This window comes from Takifugu rubripes, chromosome 21 (assembly GCF_901000725.2).
Source record: "Takifugu rubripes chromosome 21, fTakRub1.2, whole genome shotgun sequence".
NCBI lineage: Eukaryota > Metazoa > Chordata > Actinopteri > Tetraodontiformes > Tetraodontidae > Takifugu > Takifugu rubripes.
The window spans coordinates 285749-304576 of record NC_042305.1 but is presented as its reverse complement, the minus strand read 5'-3'; the positions used below and the strand labels follow the sequence as shown (position 1 = coordinate 304576).

Below are 18828 nucleotides of genomic sequence, written 5' to 3'. Positions count from 1 at the left end.
GTCCATGACATCGGTCCTGACAATCATGAACCGTCCATGACACCGGTCCATGACATCAGTCCATGACATCATCCATGACACCGTCCATGACATCGTCCATGACATCATCCATGACATCATCCATGACATCGGTCCATGAATCGTCCATGACATCGGTCCATGACACCCGTCCATGACACCGGTCCATGACATCATCCATGACATCAGTCCATGACATCATCCATGACACCGATCCATGACATCGCTCCATGACACCGGTTCCATGACACCGGTCCATGACATCGGTCCCATGACACCCGTCCATGACACCGGTCCATGACACCTATCCATGACAATCAGTCCATGACTCCTCCCTCATCATGACAGGCTGAGGAACAGTTGCTATGACGATGAGGATGTTTGGGTTGCTGGCCCTCCTTCACATTGAGGAGCATGTGCTCATCCCTCAGATGTAGAAGGTCATTGCTCCTGGCTGCTACACTTTGTCTCTTCTTCTTTGGTTCCTGCCTGATCTTTGGTTCCGTCCCTGGAGAACATGGTGGTGGCTCCAGTTGATGTCTCTTTACTTTGTCTCATCTCTTTCTGTCTCTCATGTATGATGCATGTTCTCTGCATGATGGACGCATCAGTATGTAAGTGCCACCATGTTCCTTTACCTGGCTGGTCCCAGGACGTCTCTGTGTGTCCATGTGTCCCTGTGTCCCTGCATCCCTGTGTCCATGTGTCCCTGCATCCATGCGTCCCTGTGTCCCTGTGTCCATGTGTCCTCCTCCATTCAGTTGCTCAGCAGGTCGTCATTCATCCCTTTCTGGTCCGTCTTGAGCAAAACGCTCCTGTGTGGAAGGATGAGCGAGCCCCCCGACAGCCTATCAGTGACACTTTGGGTTAGGGTTAGGTTAGCATTAGAGCTAAGGCTAGGGTAGGGTTGAGGCGAGGGTTAGGGTTAGGTTAGCATTAGAGCTAAGGCTAGGGTAGGGTTAGAGCTAAGGCTAGGGATAGGGTTAGAGCTAAGGCTAGGGTAGGGTTAGAGCTAAGGCTAGGGTAGGGTTTAGAGCTAAGGCTAGGGTTAGGGTTAGAGCTAAGGCTGGGGTAGGGTTAGCGCTAGGCTAGGGTTAGGGTTAGAGCTAAGGCTAGGGTAGGGTTAGAGCTAAGGCTAGGGTAGGGTTAGAGCTAAGGCTAGGGTAGGGTAGAGCTCAGGCTAGGTAGGGTTAGAGCTAAGGCTAGGGTAGGGTTAGAGCTAACCAGATGTTTCATGTGGACAGGGCCAGATGTTTCGTGTGGACAGGGCCAGATGTTTCGCGTGGACAGGGCCAGATGTTTCGCGTGGACAGGCCAGATGTTTCATGTGGACAGGGCCAGATGTTTCGCGTGGACAGGGCCAGATGTTTCATGTGGACAGGGCCAGATGTTTCGCGTGGACAGGGCCAGATGTTTCGCGTGGACAGGGCCAGATGTTTCATGTGGACAGGGCCAGATGTTTCATGTGGACAGGGCCAGATGTTTCGTGTGGCACCATCTGCAGGAAGGGTGAGGAAGGCTGGTGAGGAGAAGGTCTGGTCACATGTTCTGCTCAAATCATCTGTGATTGATGATGATGATGATGATGATATCTGCTGAGTCCAGTAATGCTCCTGCAGTCGTGGGTGACATCTTTCTCTCCGTACAGCTAACGCCAGCTAGCTTGTGTGCTAACTTTCCTTAATGTCAACTCTGATCGTGTGTGTGGACCTGAGCTTTAACTCCAGTGTTTGCTGGCTAGAGAGGAGTCCTGCAGCTCAGATGTTGCTTGACAGTCCAGTTCAACAGTCCAGTGGACCTTCTGCTGGACCTGGAGCAACATCTGAGCTGACTGAGTTCTAGACGGACGCATCAGCTAATTTAGCTTTAATCTGTGTTTTCTCTCTGAACCACGTTGAAAGCATGAAGCCAGTGTTCAGGGGAACGTCCTCTCTGGCCACCAATCACCAAGATGCTCCTCATTGTGCTGTTTGACTCTAATGAGACATGTTGTCCCTGATGATCCTGTGTGTGTCCACCCTGGCTCCTGTCCCTGGCTCCTGTCCCTGGGCTCCTGTCCCTGGGCTCCTGTCCCTGGGCTCCTGTCCCTGGCTCCTGTCCCTGGCTCCTGTCCCTGGGCTCCTGTCCCTGGCTCCTGTCCCTGGCTCCTCCTGGCTCCCTGGCCTGGGCTCCTGTCCCGGGCTCCTGCCCTGGGCTCCTGTCCCTGGCTCCTGTCCCTGGGCTCCTGTCCCTGGGCTCCTGTCCCTGGGCTCCTGTCCCTGGCTCCTGTCCCTGGGCTCCTGTCCCTGGGCTCCTGTCCCTGGCTCCTGTCCCTGGCTCCTGTCCCTGGGCTCCTGTCCCTGGCTCCTGTCCCTGGGCTCCTGTCCCTGGCTCCTGTCCCGGGGCTCCTGTCCCTGGCTCCTGTCCCTGGGCTCTCCTCCGGGGCTGCAGCCTTCTACAGCGCCGCCCGCTCACCTCGGCCGGCATCATCCCCATCATGCAGTCGCTCTGCCCAGACGGACAGCGGGATGAGTTTGGCTTCCTGCAGTACCAGAACTCCACGTGAGAACTCGCCACAGCTTCACAACACGACATGAACCATAAAACGGGATTAAAATATCTGAGGACACGTTTGGATCCTTCTCACACACACAGTCATTAATGCCAGCAATGATCCAGAGACTCAGGAGAAGCTCGAGCTTTTGCTTGTAGAAGGGGCACAAACGCATGGTTAGCATTCGAGCTAAACGCATGGTTAGCATTAGAGCTAAACGTATGGTTAGCATTAGAGCTAAGGCTAGGTGACCTGTCACATAGATGCATAACTCGATCTGGGTCCATGTTGAGCAGAGCAGGTCATGGCACACCCCCCTGCTACCAGAACACCTTCAGGGCACTGCCAAGGTACCCTTGAGCAAGGTACTGAAGGTTCTTGAGTGTTGTTGTCTGTGTCAGTGTGAGCCAGCTGCTGGAGCGCATCAGCCAGGTCGCCGAGCAGAACCGACTCTTCACCTCTGAGGGGCCAGGACTGGGCCAAGAGCTGGAAACCCTGCAGCAGCACCTGGACAGCCTCAGCTCTGCACCGTCATCACCAGACCTCACCTTCAACAAGACCCAAGGTCTCAGGAACGACTCTAAGGACCCGCCCACACCCCCGTCAGGGGGGTTCACACCCTTTTCCCTTGCTCTCATCTCTTCTGTGTGTGTGTGTGTGTGTGTGTGTAGACGTCACTCTGGCCAGTGTGTTGAAGGACCAGACTCTCTTCCAGCAGGTTCTGCTGAAGAACTTCTCTCTGTCCAAGGCCACCACCAGGCTACTGCTCCACACTCCTGTCAGCCTCACAGCGGTAATAACTCCTTTATTACCCCTGCCCGACTGAGGCGTGTGTGTGTGTGTGTGTGTGTGTGTGTGTGTGTGTGTGTGTGTGTGTGTGTGTCTCACACACCTGTTTCTGTGTGCAGGTGCGCAGGCTCCTCTTAGGAACCAGAGATGGAGAAAGGAACCAGAGTCTGGAGCTGGGTCCAGGAGGCACCAGCCAGAAACCTGAAGACAGAGGTTCTTCTCTGCAGGTTGAGACGGATCAAGGCTGTTTTCTTCAGGCTCCAGTTTGGATCAGCCAAGTGGTCCTGCAGGTCCTCTTCGGTTTCTGAAGGCCACTTTGGTGACACGCTTTATGGCAGCGTTCAGAAAGAGAAGATGTTGGGTGGAAGGGTGGCCAACACTGGCCCTCAATGATGAGAACACACATGGTCCAGGGGGTTCCTCAGGGTAGAGCTGGGGGGGGGGGCAGAGGAGACGTGGATGAAGGAGACCCGTGGGAGAGGGGCAGGAAGGGGGGGGTGATCACTGAGCCTCACGCTGAACTGATGAAAAGGTGGAGAAATATATGGAGACGGGTCACTGTGATGGTCCAAGAATGAGATCAAGGTCTTTCCCAGCTCCACGAGTAGGAGGAGTGGGGATCAAAGGTCTGGTCCAACATCCTGCCCCTGGAGGACAGCCGACCCCTGGGACCGTTCCAAAGTTGCCCAACCTGCTGGGTGGGGTGGGTTTAAAATGAAGAGCAGGATGGACACCACTAATGACTAGCAGATGGAGCAAACAAGGCCCAAGGACAAGTCCAACTGGGACAGGACAAGGGACTAGGTAGGTAAGGTATCTACGTACAGGTGTCTGGAACTAAAGGAGAGATTTCAAGTGAGACAAGGGTCCCAGCCAGGAGGTGAAGGCTCTTCTAGAAGGAGAAGGAGGAGGAGTTTGGCCCGTTCACCCTTTGGTGTAGATGATGTTCTGATATGTTCTGTGTGTTCACTGTTCCCCCAATCAGGAGGGAGCCTCTGCAGGTGTGGAGGGTCCGGATGGAGGTCTGCTACATGAAGCATTGCGTGACCCAGCAGAAGCTGCTGGCAGACGGACCCTCCCCAGGGGGAACACCTGGGGCGCTAGGAGCTCTGATGGCACAGAAGACCAGAGAAAGGATCAGCAGGCTCTCAGGACCTGGAGGTATGGCCAGCGGTCTCTGAGGCATGCGTCCTCTTTATGCATCTGCTGGAGCCGGTACTGGAGCCGGTCCAAGAACCCATCGTGACCCGTGAACCCCTGCTGTGTGTCTAACAGGGGTTCTTCTGACCGGATCCATGCTGGAAGCCCTCACCTGTGGGCAGGGTGGCAGCAGTGAGCTCAGTAAGATCCTGCTGGTGCCGGAGCAGCAGCGGCGAGGACTTCAGGTCTATTCTGACGCCATGTGTGGCGGCACAGACAAAGGCCAAAGGTCGGAGCGCTTCCGGAGGATGAGTGTGGCCCTGAAGCAGCACGTCGACATGAGGACAGCTGCTGAGAAGGTGACGCTGAAGCTGTCCACGGTTGCACACAACCATCAAGGACATGCATCAAAGTTCTCCCAATGTGTCCTCTTAGTTCTGGGGAACCAAAGACAGCGTAGAAGGCAGATGCTAAAGAATCTCCAGTCACTGTCAAGTCTGAAGGTCCTTGGGCCTTGAGCCCAGAAGGTTGTTCAAGTGGTTTCCCTTTTTAACATTAAAGTCCAGTTAAATTTGATCAAATCAGAGTGAATGAAAAGTACCATGAAACTATAATCCAGCTCTTACCCAGAACATCAGGACCACCTCCCTGGTTCTCCTTTCACCCTGACATGTTGACTCCTGAAGGTGTGCTGGGGTATCAGGGCAATTAGCAGGTGCAGAAAGATGCATACCATCTGCTGCAGGAGGTGGTCTTTAGGATTGGACCCCTGAGGTCATCCACATGGTGGTCCAGTGTCCACCCATTACACTGTCACCAATTCACTGCTGCCTTTTGAGGGATTTGGACCCCTGCAGACCAGGACCACCCCTGTTGGGACCTGTTGGGACCCAGAGCCACAGTTTGGTCCATGTCAGACTAGGTCCATGTCAGTCTAGGTCCATGTCAGACTAGGTCCATGTCAGACTAGGTCCATGTCAGTCTAGGTCCATGTCAGTCTAGGTCCATGTCAGTCCGGGTCCATGTCAGACTAGGTCCATGTCAGTCTAGGTCCATGTCAGTCCAGGTCCATGTCAGACTAGGTCCATGTCAGTCTAGGTCCATGTCAGTCTAGGTCCATGTCAGACTAGGTCCATGTCAGACTAGGTCCATGTCAAACTAGGTCCATGTCAGTCTAGGTCCATGTCAGACGAGGTCCATGTCAGACTAGGTCCATTTCAGACTAGGTCCATGTCAGACTAGGTCCATGTCAGTCTAGGTCCATGTCAGTCTAGGTCCATGTCAGACGAGGTCCATGTCAGACTAGGTCCATTTCAGACTAGGTCCATGTCAGTCTAGGTCCATGTCAGTCTAGGTCCATGTCAGACGAGGTCCATGTCAGTCTAGGTCCATGTCAGTCTAGGTCCATGTCAGTCTAGGTCCATGTCAGACTAGGTCCATGTCAGTCTAGGTCCATGTCAGACTAGGTCCATGTCAGACTAGGTCCATGTCAGTCTAGGTCCATGTCAGACTAGGTCCATGTCAGTCTAGGTCCATGTCAGACTAGGTCCATGTCAGACTAGGTCCATGTCAGTCTAGGTCCATGTCAGACTAGGTCCATGTCAGACTAGCCCAGGGGTGGGCAAACATTTTGATTCGTGGGCCACAATGGGTTCTAACATTTGACAAAGGGGCCGGACCAGGAGCAGATGGATGGATGGAGTGCTTTGGTAACCTCACCTCATTGGAGAAAAAATACACATCTTGGGATATGGAGAAAACATGTGCTTTAATTTCAAATGAAAATGAAGAGAAGCATTACAACAAAATATCTGACTTTGGAATGAGTCTTAAACACTTAAAATCAAATGAATAAAATGTGCCTTTTTAAAAAAAATTAATAACCATTTCTATTTTAAAGCACTGAAAGTTCTGTTATCCTTCAGGATATCACCATCACTCTCCTCCTGACTGTCTTTTTTTTTCAAAAATGGTCGGAGATGCAGATTTCTCCTCCTCCTACTATTCAATTTGTTTCCCTGGTGCCAAAAGTCAACAATGAACAGTGCAAGGAGTTCCACGCGGCGAGTCACTGTCCGCCGTGATAAGCTGATTTTCTCAAATTTGTCTTTGCTCTCCGGGCACAAAATACCTGCTGTCTCCACCATGCATTCTTTTAAAAACTCGCCCTCAGACAGAGCTTTGCTGGCCTTCGCTAGTCTGAATGAAAGCATAAAACTGGCCTTGGTACTTGACTCTTGAATGGCAGTTTGACGTTAAAAAAAAACGTTGTTGAGCCTTTAAATTAGCTGCCAACTTCTGAGCAGCAGCTTCCCGTTCTTTTGTTGACAGCTTGCTAGCATAGTTAGCATGCTTTGTGGCAAAGTGTCGGCTAATATTATACTCTTTAAAAACCGCCACAGTTTCTTGGCATATGAGGCAAACAGCAGATGATCGGTGTTCAGTGAAAGTTTCCGTTTCTTAGGTCCGCTCATCTTTATAGAAGGGCTGATGGGTCAGAGGATAAAGTGCAAACGTGAAGTAGAAAACAGTGTTTATGTAATGTATCGATTGTTTGTATAAAGTTTTATACAGCGATCGTAACGACAGACTACCGTAAAATGCACTGAGAGGTTGAAATACGGGGAGAGGAAGTGACGTAAGTTCACACATGCGCAGTACAAATCGTGTTTCCGGGTACAGATCGCGTAGTGTACAGTGCGCCATCTAGTGGGAAAACACCAGAATTGCAGTGAAAATATAACATTAACAAGGTTTATTCATTTAATTTTTCAAGTTTGGCGGGCCGGATTAAAACGTTTAACGGGCCGCGTGTGGCCCCCGGGCCGTAGTTTGCCCATGCCTGGACTAGGTCCATGTCAGTCTAGGTCCATGTCAGTCTAGATCCATGTCAGACTAGGTCCATGTCAGACTAGGTCCATGTCAGACTAGGTCAAATCTTCACGACTGGCCGTTTTCCTGCTTCTAAAACACCAACCTTGAGTAGAAGATTTGAGCTTTGCTTAATATATCCCGAGGTCAGTGCTGTCCTCTTCACCTGGTGGTTGTGGTGCACCTGATGGCTCTACCATAACCATCATTAACCCTTTTCTGAGACATACTACTTTACTAGTAGCTCTGACTCCCCATTTCCTCCCAACCAGCTTCAGCTCCAGGAGCCCCGGGTGACGGCTCATCTCTCAGAGACTCGTCTCAGGGCCTTGTTGAAGGACTTGGCTGATTTTGAGAGGCTTCTGAAGGACGTGGACTTACTGTCTGGCCTAGCTCGTCTGCTACCTAAAGGAGCTTGTATGAGACAGACTTCAGCCTCGCCAACAAACGTGACGTGGCCCCTCAACAACACCACCTGGGGCCCCAACACCACTGACACCCCCAGAGAGGCTGCGGAGGATCGGGTAGATGGAGGTGGAGCATCAGGAGCAGAAACCAGGAAGGAGGAGTCAGAAAATCCTCATTCTCAGTTTTCAGCCTTTGTCCAGCTGTGGGCTGGTCTGCAGCCCATCCTGTGTGGCAACAACAGGTGGGTGAGGGGTGTAAGGAAGGGACCATAAAGGGTACTTCATTAGTATACTAACATATTTGGCTGTGACCTCCCCTGAAGGATCATCGAGCCCGAGGCTCTGAAGAGAGGCAACATGAGTTCTCTTGGCTTCACAAGCAAAGAACAGCGAAATCTTGGGCTGCTGGTTCACTTGATGACTACAAATCCCAAAATCCTCTACTCCCCCATCGGCTCCCAGGCTGACAAAGTGATTCAGAAGGCAAGTCGCTGGTCAGACGAGATCAATAAACACAGAGAACTGAAGGTCCCGAGGTTCTAGGCCTTCCGTTAGTCTGATGTAAACCTTTGTCTGGCCGTAGGCCAACGAGACCTTTGCGTTCGTTGGGAACGTGACCCATTACACCCGCGTGTGGCTCAACGTCTCTGCACAGCTCAGGACGTTTCTAGAGGAGGGTCAACTGCACGACCACCTACTGTGGTTGCAACAGGTAGACCGTCCTCACGATGGCTCCAGAGACTTTTAACAGGTCAGGAAACCAGCCCTCAACCATGGGTCCATGTCTCCACAGCTCTCGTCTGAGTTTCAGCAGCACCCAGAACTGCTGAGCAGCTCCGACAGGGAGCTGGTGCAGGGTCTGATGGAGGGAAACTACAGTCTCCCCAACACCTCCACACTGCTGGAGCAGCTGGACACCATCGACAATGCCGCTTGTGGATGGACACGCTTTATGTCCAAGGTGTGTCTCTTTAAGTGTTGTGGTCCTGGCAGCACCTGACCATCAACCACAGGTCAATATCGTATCGTACCCAGAAGGACACGGTGACAATCTGTCCTACAGTCTACAAACTGTGTCTCCAGGTTAGTGTGGACGTCTTCAAGGGCTTTCCTGATGAGGACAGCATTGTCAACTACACCCTGAGTCAGGCGTACCAGGACAACGTGTCTGTGTTTGCCAGTGAGTCTCTGCGATACTTCTGTCTCTCTCTGTCTGTCCAGCTGGCTGTCCTCTGTGTAGTCACAACCAACATCTGTCCACTGTCAGACACCAACATCTGTCCACAGTCAGACACAGACATCTGTCCACTGTCAGGCACAGACATCTGTCCACAGTCAGACACCAACATCTGTCCACAGCCAGACACAGACATCTGTCCTCTGTGTAGTCACAACCAACATCTGTCCACTGTCAGACACCAACATCTGTCCACAGTCAGACACAGACATCTGTCCACTGTCAGGCACAGACATCTGTCCACAGTCAGACACCAACATCTGTCCACAGTCAGACACCAACATCTGTCCACAGTCAGACACCAACATCTGTCCACTGTCAGACACAGACATCTGTCCTCTGTGTAGTCACAACCAACATCTGTCCACTGTCAGACACCAACATCTGTCCACAGTCAGACACAGACATCTGTCCACTGTCAGGCACAGACATCTGTCCACTGTCAGACACCGACATCTGTCCACAGCCAGACACAGACATCTGTCCTCTGTGTAGTCACAATAGTCATCTGTCCATTGTCAAACACACATCTGTCCACTGTCAGGCACAGACATCTGTCCACAGTCAGACACAGACATCTGTCCTCTGTGTAGTAACAACATACATCTGTCCACAGTCAGACACAGACATCTGTCCACAGTCAGACACAGACATCTGTCCACTGTCAGACACCAACATCTGTCCACTGTCAGACACAGACATCTGTCCACAGTCAGACACAGTCATCTGTCCACTGTCAGACACAGACATCTGTCCACAGTCAGACACAGACATCTGTCCTCTGTGTAGTAACAACATACATCTGTCCACAGTCAGACACCAACATCTGTCCACAGTCAGACACAGACATCTGTCCACAGTCAGACACAGACATCTGTCCACTGTCAGACACCAACATCTGTCCACTGTCAGACACAGACATCTGTCCACAGTCAGACACAGACATCTGTCCACTGTCAGACACAGACATCTGTCCACAGTCAGACACAGTCATCTGTCCACTGTCAGACACAGACATCTGTCCACAGTCAGACACAGACATCTGTCCTCTGTGTAGTAACAACATACATCTGTCCACAGTCAGACACAGACATCTGTCCACAGTCAGACACAGACATCTGTCCACTGTCAGACACCAACATCTGTCCACTGTCAGACACCAACATCTGTCCACAGTCAGACACAGACATCTGTCCACTGTCAGACACAGTCATCTGTCCACTGTCAGACACAGACATCTGTCCACAGTCAGACACAGACATCTGTCCTCTGTGTAGTCACAATAGTCATCTGTCCATTGTCAAACACACATCTGTCCACTGTCAGGCACAGACATCTGTCCACAGTCAGACACAGACATCTGTCCTCTGTGTAGTAACAACATACATCTGTCCACAGTCAGACACAGACATCTGTCCACAGTCAGACACAGACATCTGTCCACTGTCAGACACCAACATCTGTCCACTGTCAGACACAGACATCTGTCCACAGTCAGACACAGTCATCTGTCCACTGTCAGACACAGACATCTGTCCACAGTCAGACACAGTCATCTGTCCACTGTCAGACACAGACATCTGTCCACTGTCAGACACCAACATCTGTCCACTGTCAGACACAGACATCTGTCCACAGTCAGACACAGACATCTGTCCACAGTCAGACACAGACATCTGTCCACAGTCAGACACACACAGACATCTGTCCACAGTCAGACACAGACAGATGTCCACTGTCAGACACCAACATCTGTCCACAGTCAGACACAGACATCTGTCCACAGTCAGACACAGACATCTGTCCACAGTCAGACACAGACATCTGTCCACTGTCAGACACAGACATCTGTCCACTGTCAGACACAGATATCTGTCCACAGTCAGACACAGACAGATGTCCACTGTCAGACACCAACATCTGTCCACAGTCAGACACAGACATCTGTCCACAGTCAGACACAGACATCTGTCCACTGTCAGACACAGACATCTGTCCACTGTCAGACACAGACATCTGTCCACAGTCAGACACAGACATCTGTCCACTGTCAGACACAGACATCTGTCCACTGTCAGACACAGACATCTGTCCACTGTCAGACACAGATATCTGTCCACAGTCAGACACACACAGACATCCGTCCACTGTCAGACACAGACATCTGTCCACAGTCAGACACAGACATCTGTCCACAGTCAGACACAGACATCTGTCCACAGTCAGACACAGACATCTGTCCACTGTCAGACACAGACATCTGTCCCACTGTCAGACACACACAGACATCTGTCCACAGTCAGACACACACAGACATCTGTCCACAGTCAGACACAGACATCTGTCCACAGTCAGACACACACAGACATCTGTCCACAGTCAGACACACACAGACATCTGTCCACTGTCAGACACAGACATCTGTCCACAGTCAGACAGACATCTGTCCACTGTCAGACACCAACATCTGTCCACAGTCAGACACAGACATCTGTCCACAGTCAGACACACACAGACATCTGTCCACAGTCAGACACAGACATCTGTCCACTGTCAGACACAGACATCTGTCCACAGTCAGACACAGACATCTGTCCACTGTCAGACACAGACATCTGTCCACTGTCAGACACAGTCATCTGTCCACAGTCAGACACAGACATCTGTCCACAGTCAGACACACACAGACATCTGTCCACAGTCAGACACAGACATCTGTCCACTGTCAGACACAGACATCTGTCCACAGTCAGACACAGACATCTGTCCACAGTCAGACACAGACATCTGTCCACTGTCAGACACAGACATCTGTCCACTGTCAGACACAGACATCTGTCCACTGTCAGACACAGACATCTGTCCACAGTCAGACACAGACATCTGTCCACAGTCAGACACAGACATCTGTCCACTGTCAGACACAGACATCTGTCCACTGTCAGACACACACAGACATCTGTCCACAGTCAGACACACACAGACATCTGTCCACAGTCAGACACAGACATCTGTCCACAGTCAGACACACACAGACATCTGTCCACAGTCAGACACACACAGACATCTGTCCACTGTCAGACACAGACATCTGTCCACAGTCAGACAGACATCTGTCCACTGTCAGACACCAACATCTGTCCACAGTCAGACACAGACATCTGTCCACAGTCAGACACACACAGACATCTGTCCACAGTCAGACACAGACATCTGTCCACTGTCAGACACAGACATCTGTCCACAGTCAGACACAGACATCTGTCCACTGTCAGACACAGACATCTGTCCACTGTCAGACACAGTCATCTGTCCACAGTCAGACACAGACATCTGTCCACAGTCAGACACACACAGACATCTGTCCACAGTCAGACACAGACATCTGTCCACTGTCAGACACAGACATCTGTCCACAGTCAGACACAGACATCTGTCCACAGTCAGACACAGACATCTGTCCACTGTCAGACACAGACATCTGTCCACTGTCAGACACAGACATCTGTCCACTGTCAGACACAGACATCTGTCCACAGTCAGACACAGACATCTGTCCACAGTCAGACACACACAGACATCTGTCCACAGTCAGACACAGACATCTGTCCACTGTCAGACACAGACATCTGTCCACAGTCAGACACAGACATCTGTCCACTGTCAGACACAGGAATCTGTCCACAGTCAGACACAGACATCTGTCCACAGTCAGACACAGACATCTGTCCACAGTCAGACACAGACATCTGTCCACTGTCAGACACAGACATCTGTCCACTGTCAGACACAGACATCTGTCCACTGTCAGACACAGTCATCTGTCCACTGTCAGACACAGACATCTGTCCACAGTCAGACACAGACATCTGTCCACAGTAAGACACAGACATCTGTCCACTGTCAGACACAGACATCTGTCCACTGTCAGACACAGTCATCTGTCCACAGTCAGACACAGACATCTGTCCACAGTCAGACACAGACATCTGTCCACAGTCAGGCACAGACATCTGTCCACAGTCAGACACAGACATCTGTCCACAGTCAGACACAGACATCTGTCCACAGTCAGACACAGACATCTGTCCACAGTCAGACACAGACATCTGTCCACTGTCAGACACAGACATCTGTCCACTGTCAGACACAGTCATCTGTCCACTGTCAGACACAGACATCTGTCCACTGTCAGACACAGTCATCTGTCCACTATCAGGCACAGACATCTGTCCACAGTCAGACACAGACTGGATGTCCCTCCAGGATGTCCCAGCAGTGGGGACAGGGTGTGTCCTCTGGTCGGAGCTTCACTCTGCCTCCTCCCTCTTGCAGGCGTCATCTTCCACACCAGCAGTGATGGTTCTCTGCCCCCCCATGTGGTTTACAAAATTCGCCAGAACTCCAGCTTCACAGCCAAGACCAACGAGATCAGACGGGCCTACTGGCGCCCTGGACCCAACTCTGGAGGGAAGTTCTACTTCCTGTATGGATTTGTTTGGATCCAAGGTGCGTGGTTAAGGGGATGACTACCAACATTTATCATTTAAGGGATGAACCACCAACATTTATCATTTAAGGGATGAACTACCGACAGTTATCATTTAAGGGATGAACTACCAACATTTATCATTTCAGGGATGAACTACCGACATTTATCATTTAAGGGATGAACTACCCACATTTATCATTTAAGGGATGAACTACCCACATTTATTATTTAAGGGATGAACTACCGACACTTATCATTACAGGGATGAACTACCAACATTTATCCTTTAAGGGATGAACTACTGACATTTATCATTTCAGGGATGAACTACCGACAGTTATCATTTAAGGGATGAACTACCGACATTTATCATTTCAGGGATGAACTACCAACATTTATCATTTAAGGGATGAACTACCGACATTTATCATTTAAGGGATGAACTACCCACATTTATCATTTCAGGGATGAACTACCGACATTTATCATTTCAGGGATGAACTACCGACATTTATCATTTCAGGGATGAACTACCGACATTTATCATTTCAGGGATGAACTACCCACATTTATTATTTAAGGGATGAACTACCAACATTTATCATTTCAGGAATGAACTACCGACATTTATCATTTAAGGGATGAACTACCGACATTTATCATTTAAGGGATGAACTACCGACATTTATCATTTAAGGGATGAACTACCCACATTTATCATTTAAGGGATGAACTACCCACATTTATCATTTAAGGGATGAACTACCCACATTTATTATTTAAGGGATGAACTACCGACACTTATCATTACAGGGATGAACTACCAACATTTATCCTTTAAGGGATGAACTACTGACATTTATTATTTCAGGGATGAACTACCGACAGTTATCATTTCAGGGATGAACTACCAACATTTATCATTTAAGGGATGAACTACCGACATTTATCATTTCAGGGATGAACTACCGACATTTATCATTTAAGGGATGAACTACCGACAGTTATCATTTAAGGGATGAACTACCCACACTTATCATTTAAGGGATGAACTACCAACATTTATTATTTAAGGGATGAACTACCAACATTTATCATTTAAGGGATGAACTACCCACACTTATCATTTAAGGGATGAACTACCCACACTTATCATTTAAGGGATGAACTACCGACATTTATCATTTCAGGGATGAACTACCGACATTTATCATTTCAGGGATGAACTACCAACATTATCATTTAAGGGATGAACTACCAACATTTATCATTTCAGGGATGAACTACCCACACTTATCATTTAAGGGATGAACTACCAACATTTATCATTTAAGGGATGAACAACCGACATTTATCATTTCAGGGATGAACTACCGACATTTATCATTTCAGGGATGAACTACCAACATTTATCATTTAAGGGATGAACTACCGACATTTATCATTTCAGGGATGAACTACCCACATTTATCATTTCAGGGATGAACTACCGACATTTATCATTTCAGGGATGAACTACCGACATTTATCATTTAAGGGATGAACTACCCACATTTATCATTTAAGGGATGAACTACCGACACTTATCATTTCAGGGATGAACTACCCACATTTATCATTTAAGGGATGAACTACCGACATTTATCATTTCAGGGATGAACTACCGACATTTATCATTTCAGGGATGAACTACCGACATTTATCATTTAAGGGATGAACTACCCACATTTATCATTTCAGGGATGAACTACCGACACTTATCATTTCAGGGATGAACTACCAACATTTATCATTTAAGGGATGAACTACCGACATTTATCATTTCAGGGATGAACTACCGACATTTATCATTTCAGGGATGAACTACCGACAGTTATCATTTAAGGGATGAACTACCCACATTTATTATTTAAGGGATGAACTACCGACACTTATCATTTCAGGGATGAACTACCAACATTTATCATTTCAGGGATGAACTACCCACATTTATCATTTCAGGGATGAACTACCGACATTTATCATTTAAGGGATGAACAACCGACATTTATCATTTCAGGGATGAACTACCGACATTTATCATTTCAGGGATGAACTACCAACATTTATCATTTAAGGGATGAACTACCGACATTTATCATTTCAGGGATGAACTACCCACATTTATCATTTCAGGGATGAACTACCGACATTTATCATTTCAGGGATGAACTACCGACATTTATCATTTAAGGGATGAACTACCCACATTTATCATTTAAGGGATGAACTACCGACACTTATCATTTCAGGGATGAACTACCCACATTTATCATTTAAGGGATGAACTACCGACATTTATCATTTCAGGGATGAACTACCGACATTTATCATTTCAGGGATGAACTACCGACATTTATCATTTAAGGGATGAACTACCCACATTTATCATTTCAGGGATGAACTACCGACACTTATCATTTCAGGGATGAACTACCAACATTTATCATTTAAGGGATGAACTACCGACATTTATCATTTCAGGGATGAACTACCGACATTTATCATTTCAGGGATGAACTACCGACAGTTATCATTTAAGGGATGAACTACCCACATTTATTATTTAAGGGATGAACTACCGACACTTATCATTTCAGGGATGAACTACCAACATTTATCATTTCAGGGATGAACTACCCACATTTATCATTTCAGGGATGAACTACCGACACTTATCATTTCAGGGATGAACTACCAACATTTATCATTTAAGGGATGAACTACCGACACTTATCATTTCAGGGATGAACTACCAACATTTATCATTTAAGGGATGAACTACCAACACTTGGTAAACCCTGTGGTAAACCAGCCAGGGATGGGGGCATTGGTTGAGTTTTACTCCGGAGAGGGAGTATTGAGGTCCGGGACCCACATCTGCCCAGATGTGGGTCGACAGTACCGGGTTTGTTCGGCCAGTCAGGAGATTGTTACCTGGTTTCGAGCCCAGACGGACTCATCCATCATCTTCTCACTGCTTTTCACAGGAAAACTAATGTTGTATGACAGAAGATTCCATGAATCAAGTGTCTCGTTAGCCAGTCAGCTGAGGAACCAGCAGGCAGGACAGTAACCATGCTATTATTCTCAACCGCAGCAATAATAACAGCAGTAATAACAGGGATAATAAGAACAAGAGACCGATGGGAGGGTTCAAATGACCGTCCCACACATCCGTCCAGGTCGGTAGGAATAATCAGGTCCAACAATCAGGTGCTGCTCGATATGAGCGTCACAGAAAGCACAAACTTTAGAATCCTCGATGGATTTGACCTTCTGAGGTCTGTTCACGTGTGTGCAAGGACCTGGCATAAACCCCCACATGGTCATGTCTTCATGGACCTCAGTACACCAGCAGCCATCTGAGACAGAGGTGGTTGGAGGAACGTCGGTGTTTGGGATCAGAGTCCACCTGAAGGAGACATTTCTTCATGTGGTACCAACGTCAAGAGAGGAGAGTAGATGGGACATGTCCTGCTTGAGTCTCTAAGGTCCTCATCGTGTTTGCAGATATGATCGAGAGAGCTATCATCAACACGTTTGTCGGCCATGACGTGGTGGAACCTGGAAACTACGTTCAGATGTTCCCCTACCCCTGCTACACCAGAGACGAGTAAGAGCTGAGCGTTGAGCTCCTGGACCACATCCATAACAATAATTCACAAATTCCACATTTTCCAACGCTCTAAAATCCTTTTTGACTTTGGAATGACAGACGTCTTCATTGTTGTTTTCCAGTTTCCTCTTTGTGATTGAGCACATGATGCCTCTGTGCATGGTGATCTCCTGGGTCTACTCTGTGGCCATGATGATCCAGCACATCGTCTCAGAGAAGGAGCAGCGCCTGAAGGAGGTCAGGGTGTGGCTGCTGCTGTAGCCTGTAGCTGTAGCTGCTGCTGTAGCTGTAGCCTGTAGCTGCTGCTGTAGCCTGTAGCTGCTGCTGTGGCCTGTAGCTGTAGCCTGCAGCTGCTGCTGTAGCCTGTAGCTCCTGTAGCTGCTGCTGCTGTAGCCTGTAGCTGCTGCTGCTGTAGCTGTAGCTGCTGCTGTAGCCTGTAGCTGTAGCTGCTGTAGCCTGTAGCTGCTGCTGTAGCTGTAGCCTGTAGCTGCTGCTGTAGCTGTAGCCTGTAGCTGCTGCTGTAGCCTGTAGCTGCTGCTGTAGCCTGTAGCTGTAGCCTGCAGCTGCTGCTGTAGCCTGTAGCTCCTGTAGCTGCTGCTGCTGTAGCCTGTAGCTGCTGCTGTAGCCTGTAGCTGTAGCCTGCAGCTGCTGCTGTAGCCTGTAGCTCCTGTAGCTGCTGCTGCTGTGGCCTGTAGCTGTAGCCTGCAGCTGCTGCTGTAGCCTGTAGCTCCTGTAGCTGCTGCTGCTGTAGCCTGTAGCTGTAGCCTGCAGCTGCTGCTGTAGCCTGTAGCTGCTGCTGCTGTAGCCTGTAGCTGCTGCTGCTGTAGCTGTAGCTGCTGCTGTAGCCTGTAGCTGCTGCTGTAGCTGTAGCCTGTAGCTGCTGCTGTAGCCTGTAGCTCCTGTAGCTGCTGCTGCTGTAGCCTGTAGCTGCTGCTGCTGTAGCTGTAGCTGCTGCTGTAGCCTGTAGCTGCTGCTGCTGTAGCCTGTAGCTGCTGCTGCTGTAGCTGTAGCTGCTGCTGTAGCCTGTAGCTGTAGCTGCTGTAGCCTGTAGCTGCTGCTGTAGCTGTAGCCTGTAGCTGCTGCTGTAGCTGTAGCCTGTAGCTGCTGCTGTAGCCTGTAGCTCCTGTAGCTGCTGCTGCTGTAGCCTGTAGCTGCTGCTGCTGTAGCTGTAGCTGCTGCTGTAGCCTGTAGCTGTAGCTGCTGTAGCCTGTAGCTGCTGCTGTAGCTGTAGCCTGTAGCTGCTGCTGTAGCTGTAGCCTGTAGCTGCTGCTGTAGCCTGTAGCTGCTGCTGTAGCCTGTAGCTGCTGCAGCTGTACACATTACCAGCGGTGCGGCCTCCTCCCCAGGTGATGAAGATGATGGGTCTGAACAACGCCGTCCACTGGGTGGCCTGGTTCATCACTGGCTTTGTCCAGCTCTCCATCTCCGTCACGGCTCTGACGGCCATCCTAAAGTACGGGAAGGTCCTGTTCCACAGCGACCCCTTCATCATCTGGCTCTTCCTCACCATCTACGCTGTGGCCACCATCATGTTCTGGTGAGGATCCTCATCATCTCCAGACAGCAGCGTGGCGGACCATCAGGCCCAGTTAGCCTTTAGCATCTGGAGCGACGATAGCATGGAGCCTGTGTTTGAACTGGGAACGCTCAGGCCTTTGATCTTCAACTCTTTGTTGCGTTGCA

The 18828-nt window shown here is 49.4% G+C and overlaps 2 protein-coding genes across 3 annotated transcripts in view; both read left to right on the top strand.

The window, feature by feature from the left end:
• Positions 1-2469: 2469 nt before the first annotated feature.
• LOC115247510 (ATP-binding cassette sub-family A member 2-like) lies at positions 2470-4586 on the top strand. The gene is made up of 5 exons (XM_029829501.1): positions 2470-2559; positions 2953-3116; positions 3223-3344; positions 3460-3567; positions 4326-4586. Exons 1-5 carry the CDS (start codon positions 2495-2497, stop codon positions 4584-4586), a joined length of 720 nt encoding a protein of 239 aa, XP_029685361.1. The 5' UTR covers positions 2470-2494.
• Positions 4587-4621: 35 nt separating this feature from the next.
• The window catches only part of LOC105419154 (ATP-binding cassette sub-family A member 2-like), a 31607-nt gene continuing 17400 nt past the window's right edge, over positions 4622-18828 (top strand). For both annotated transcript variants that reach the window (XM_029829600.1, XM_029829599.1), the window contains exons 1-10: positions 4622-4839; positions 7624-8000; positions 8082-8241; positions 8342-8470; positions 8552-8719; positions 8842-8938; positions 13331-13504; positions 17040-17142; positions 17268-17382; positions 18492-18682. In XM_029829600.1, coding sequence (XP_029685460.1) covers positions 4636-4839; positions 7624-8000; positions 8082-8241; positions 8342-8470; positions 8552-8719; positions 8842-8938; positions 13331-13504; positions 17040-17142; positions 17268-17382; positions 18492-18682 — 1718 coding nt within the window. In that variant the 5' untranslated portion in view covers positions 4622-4635. The remainder of the gene's footprint in view (positions 4840-7623; positions 8001-8081; positions 8242-8341; positions 8471-8551; positions 8720-8841; positions 8939-13330; positions 13505-17039; positions 17143-17267; positions 17383-18491; positions 18683-18828) is intronic.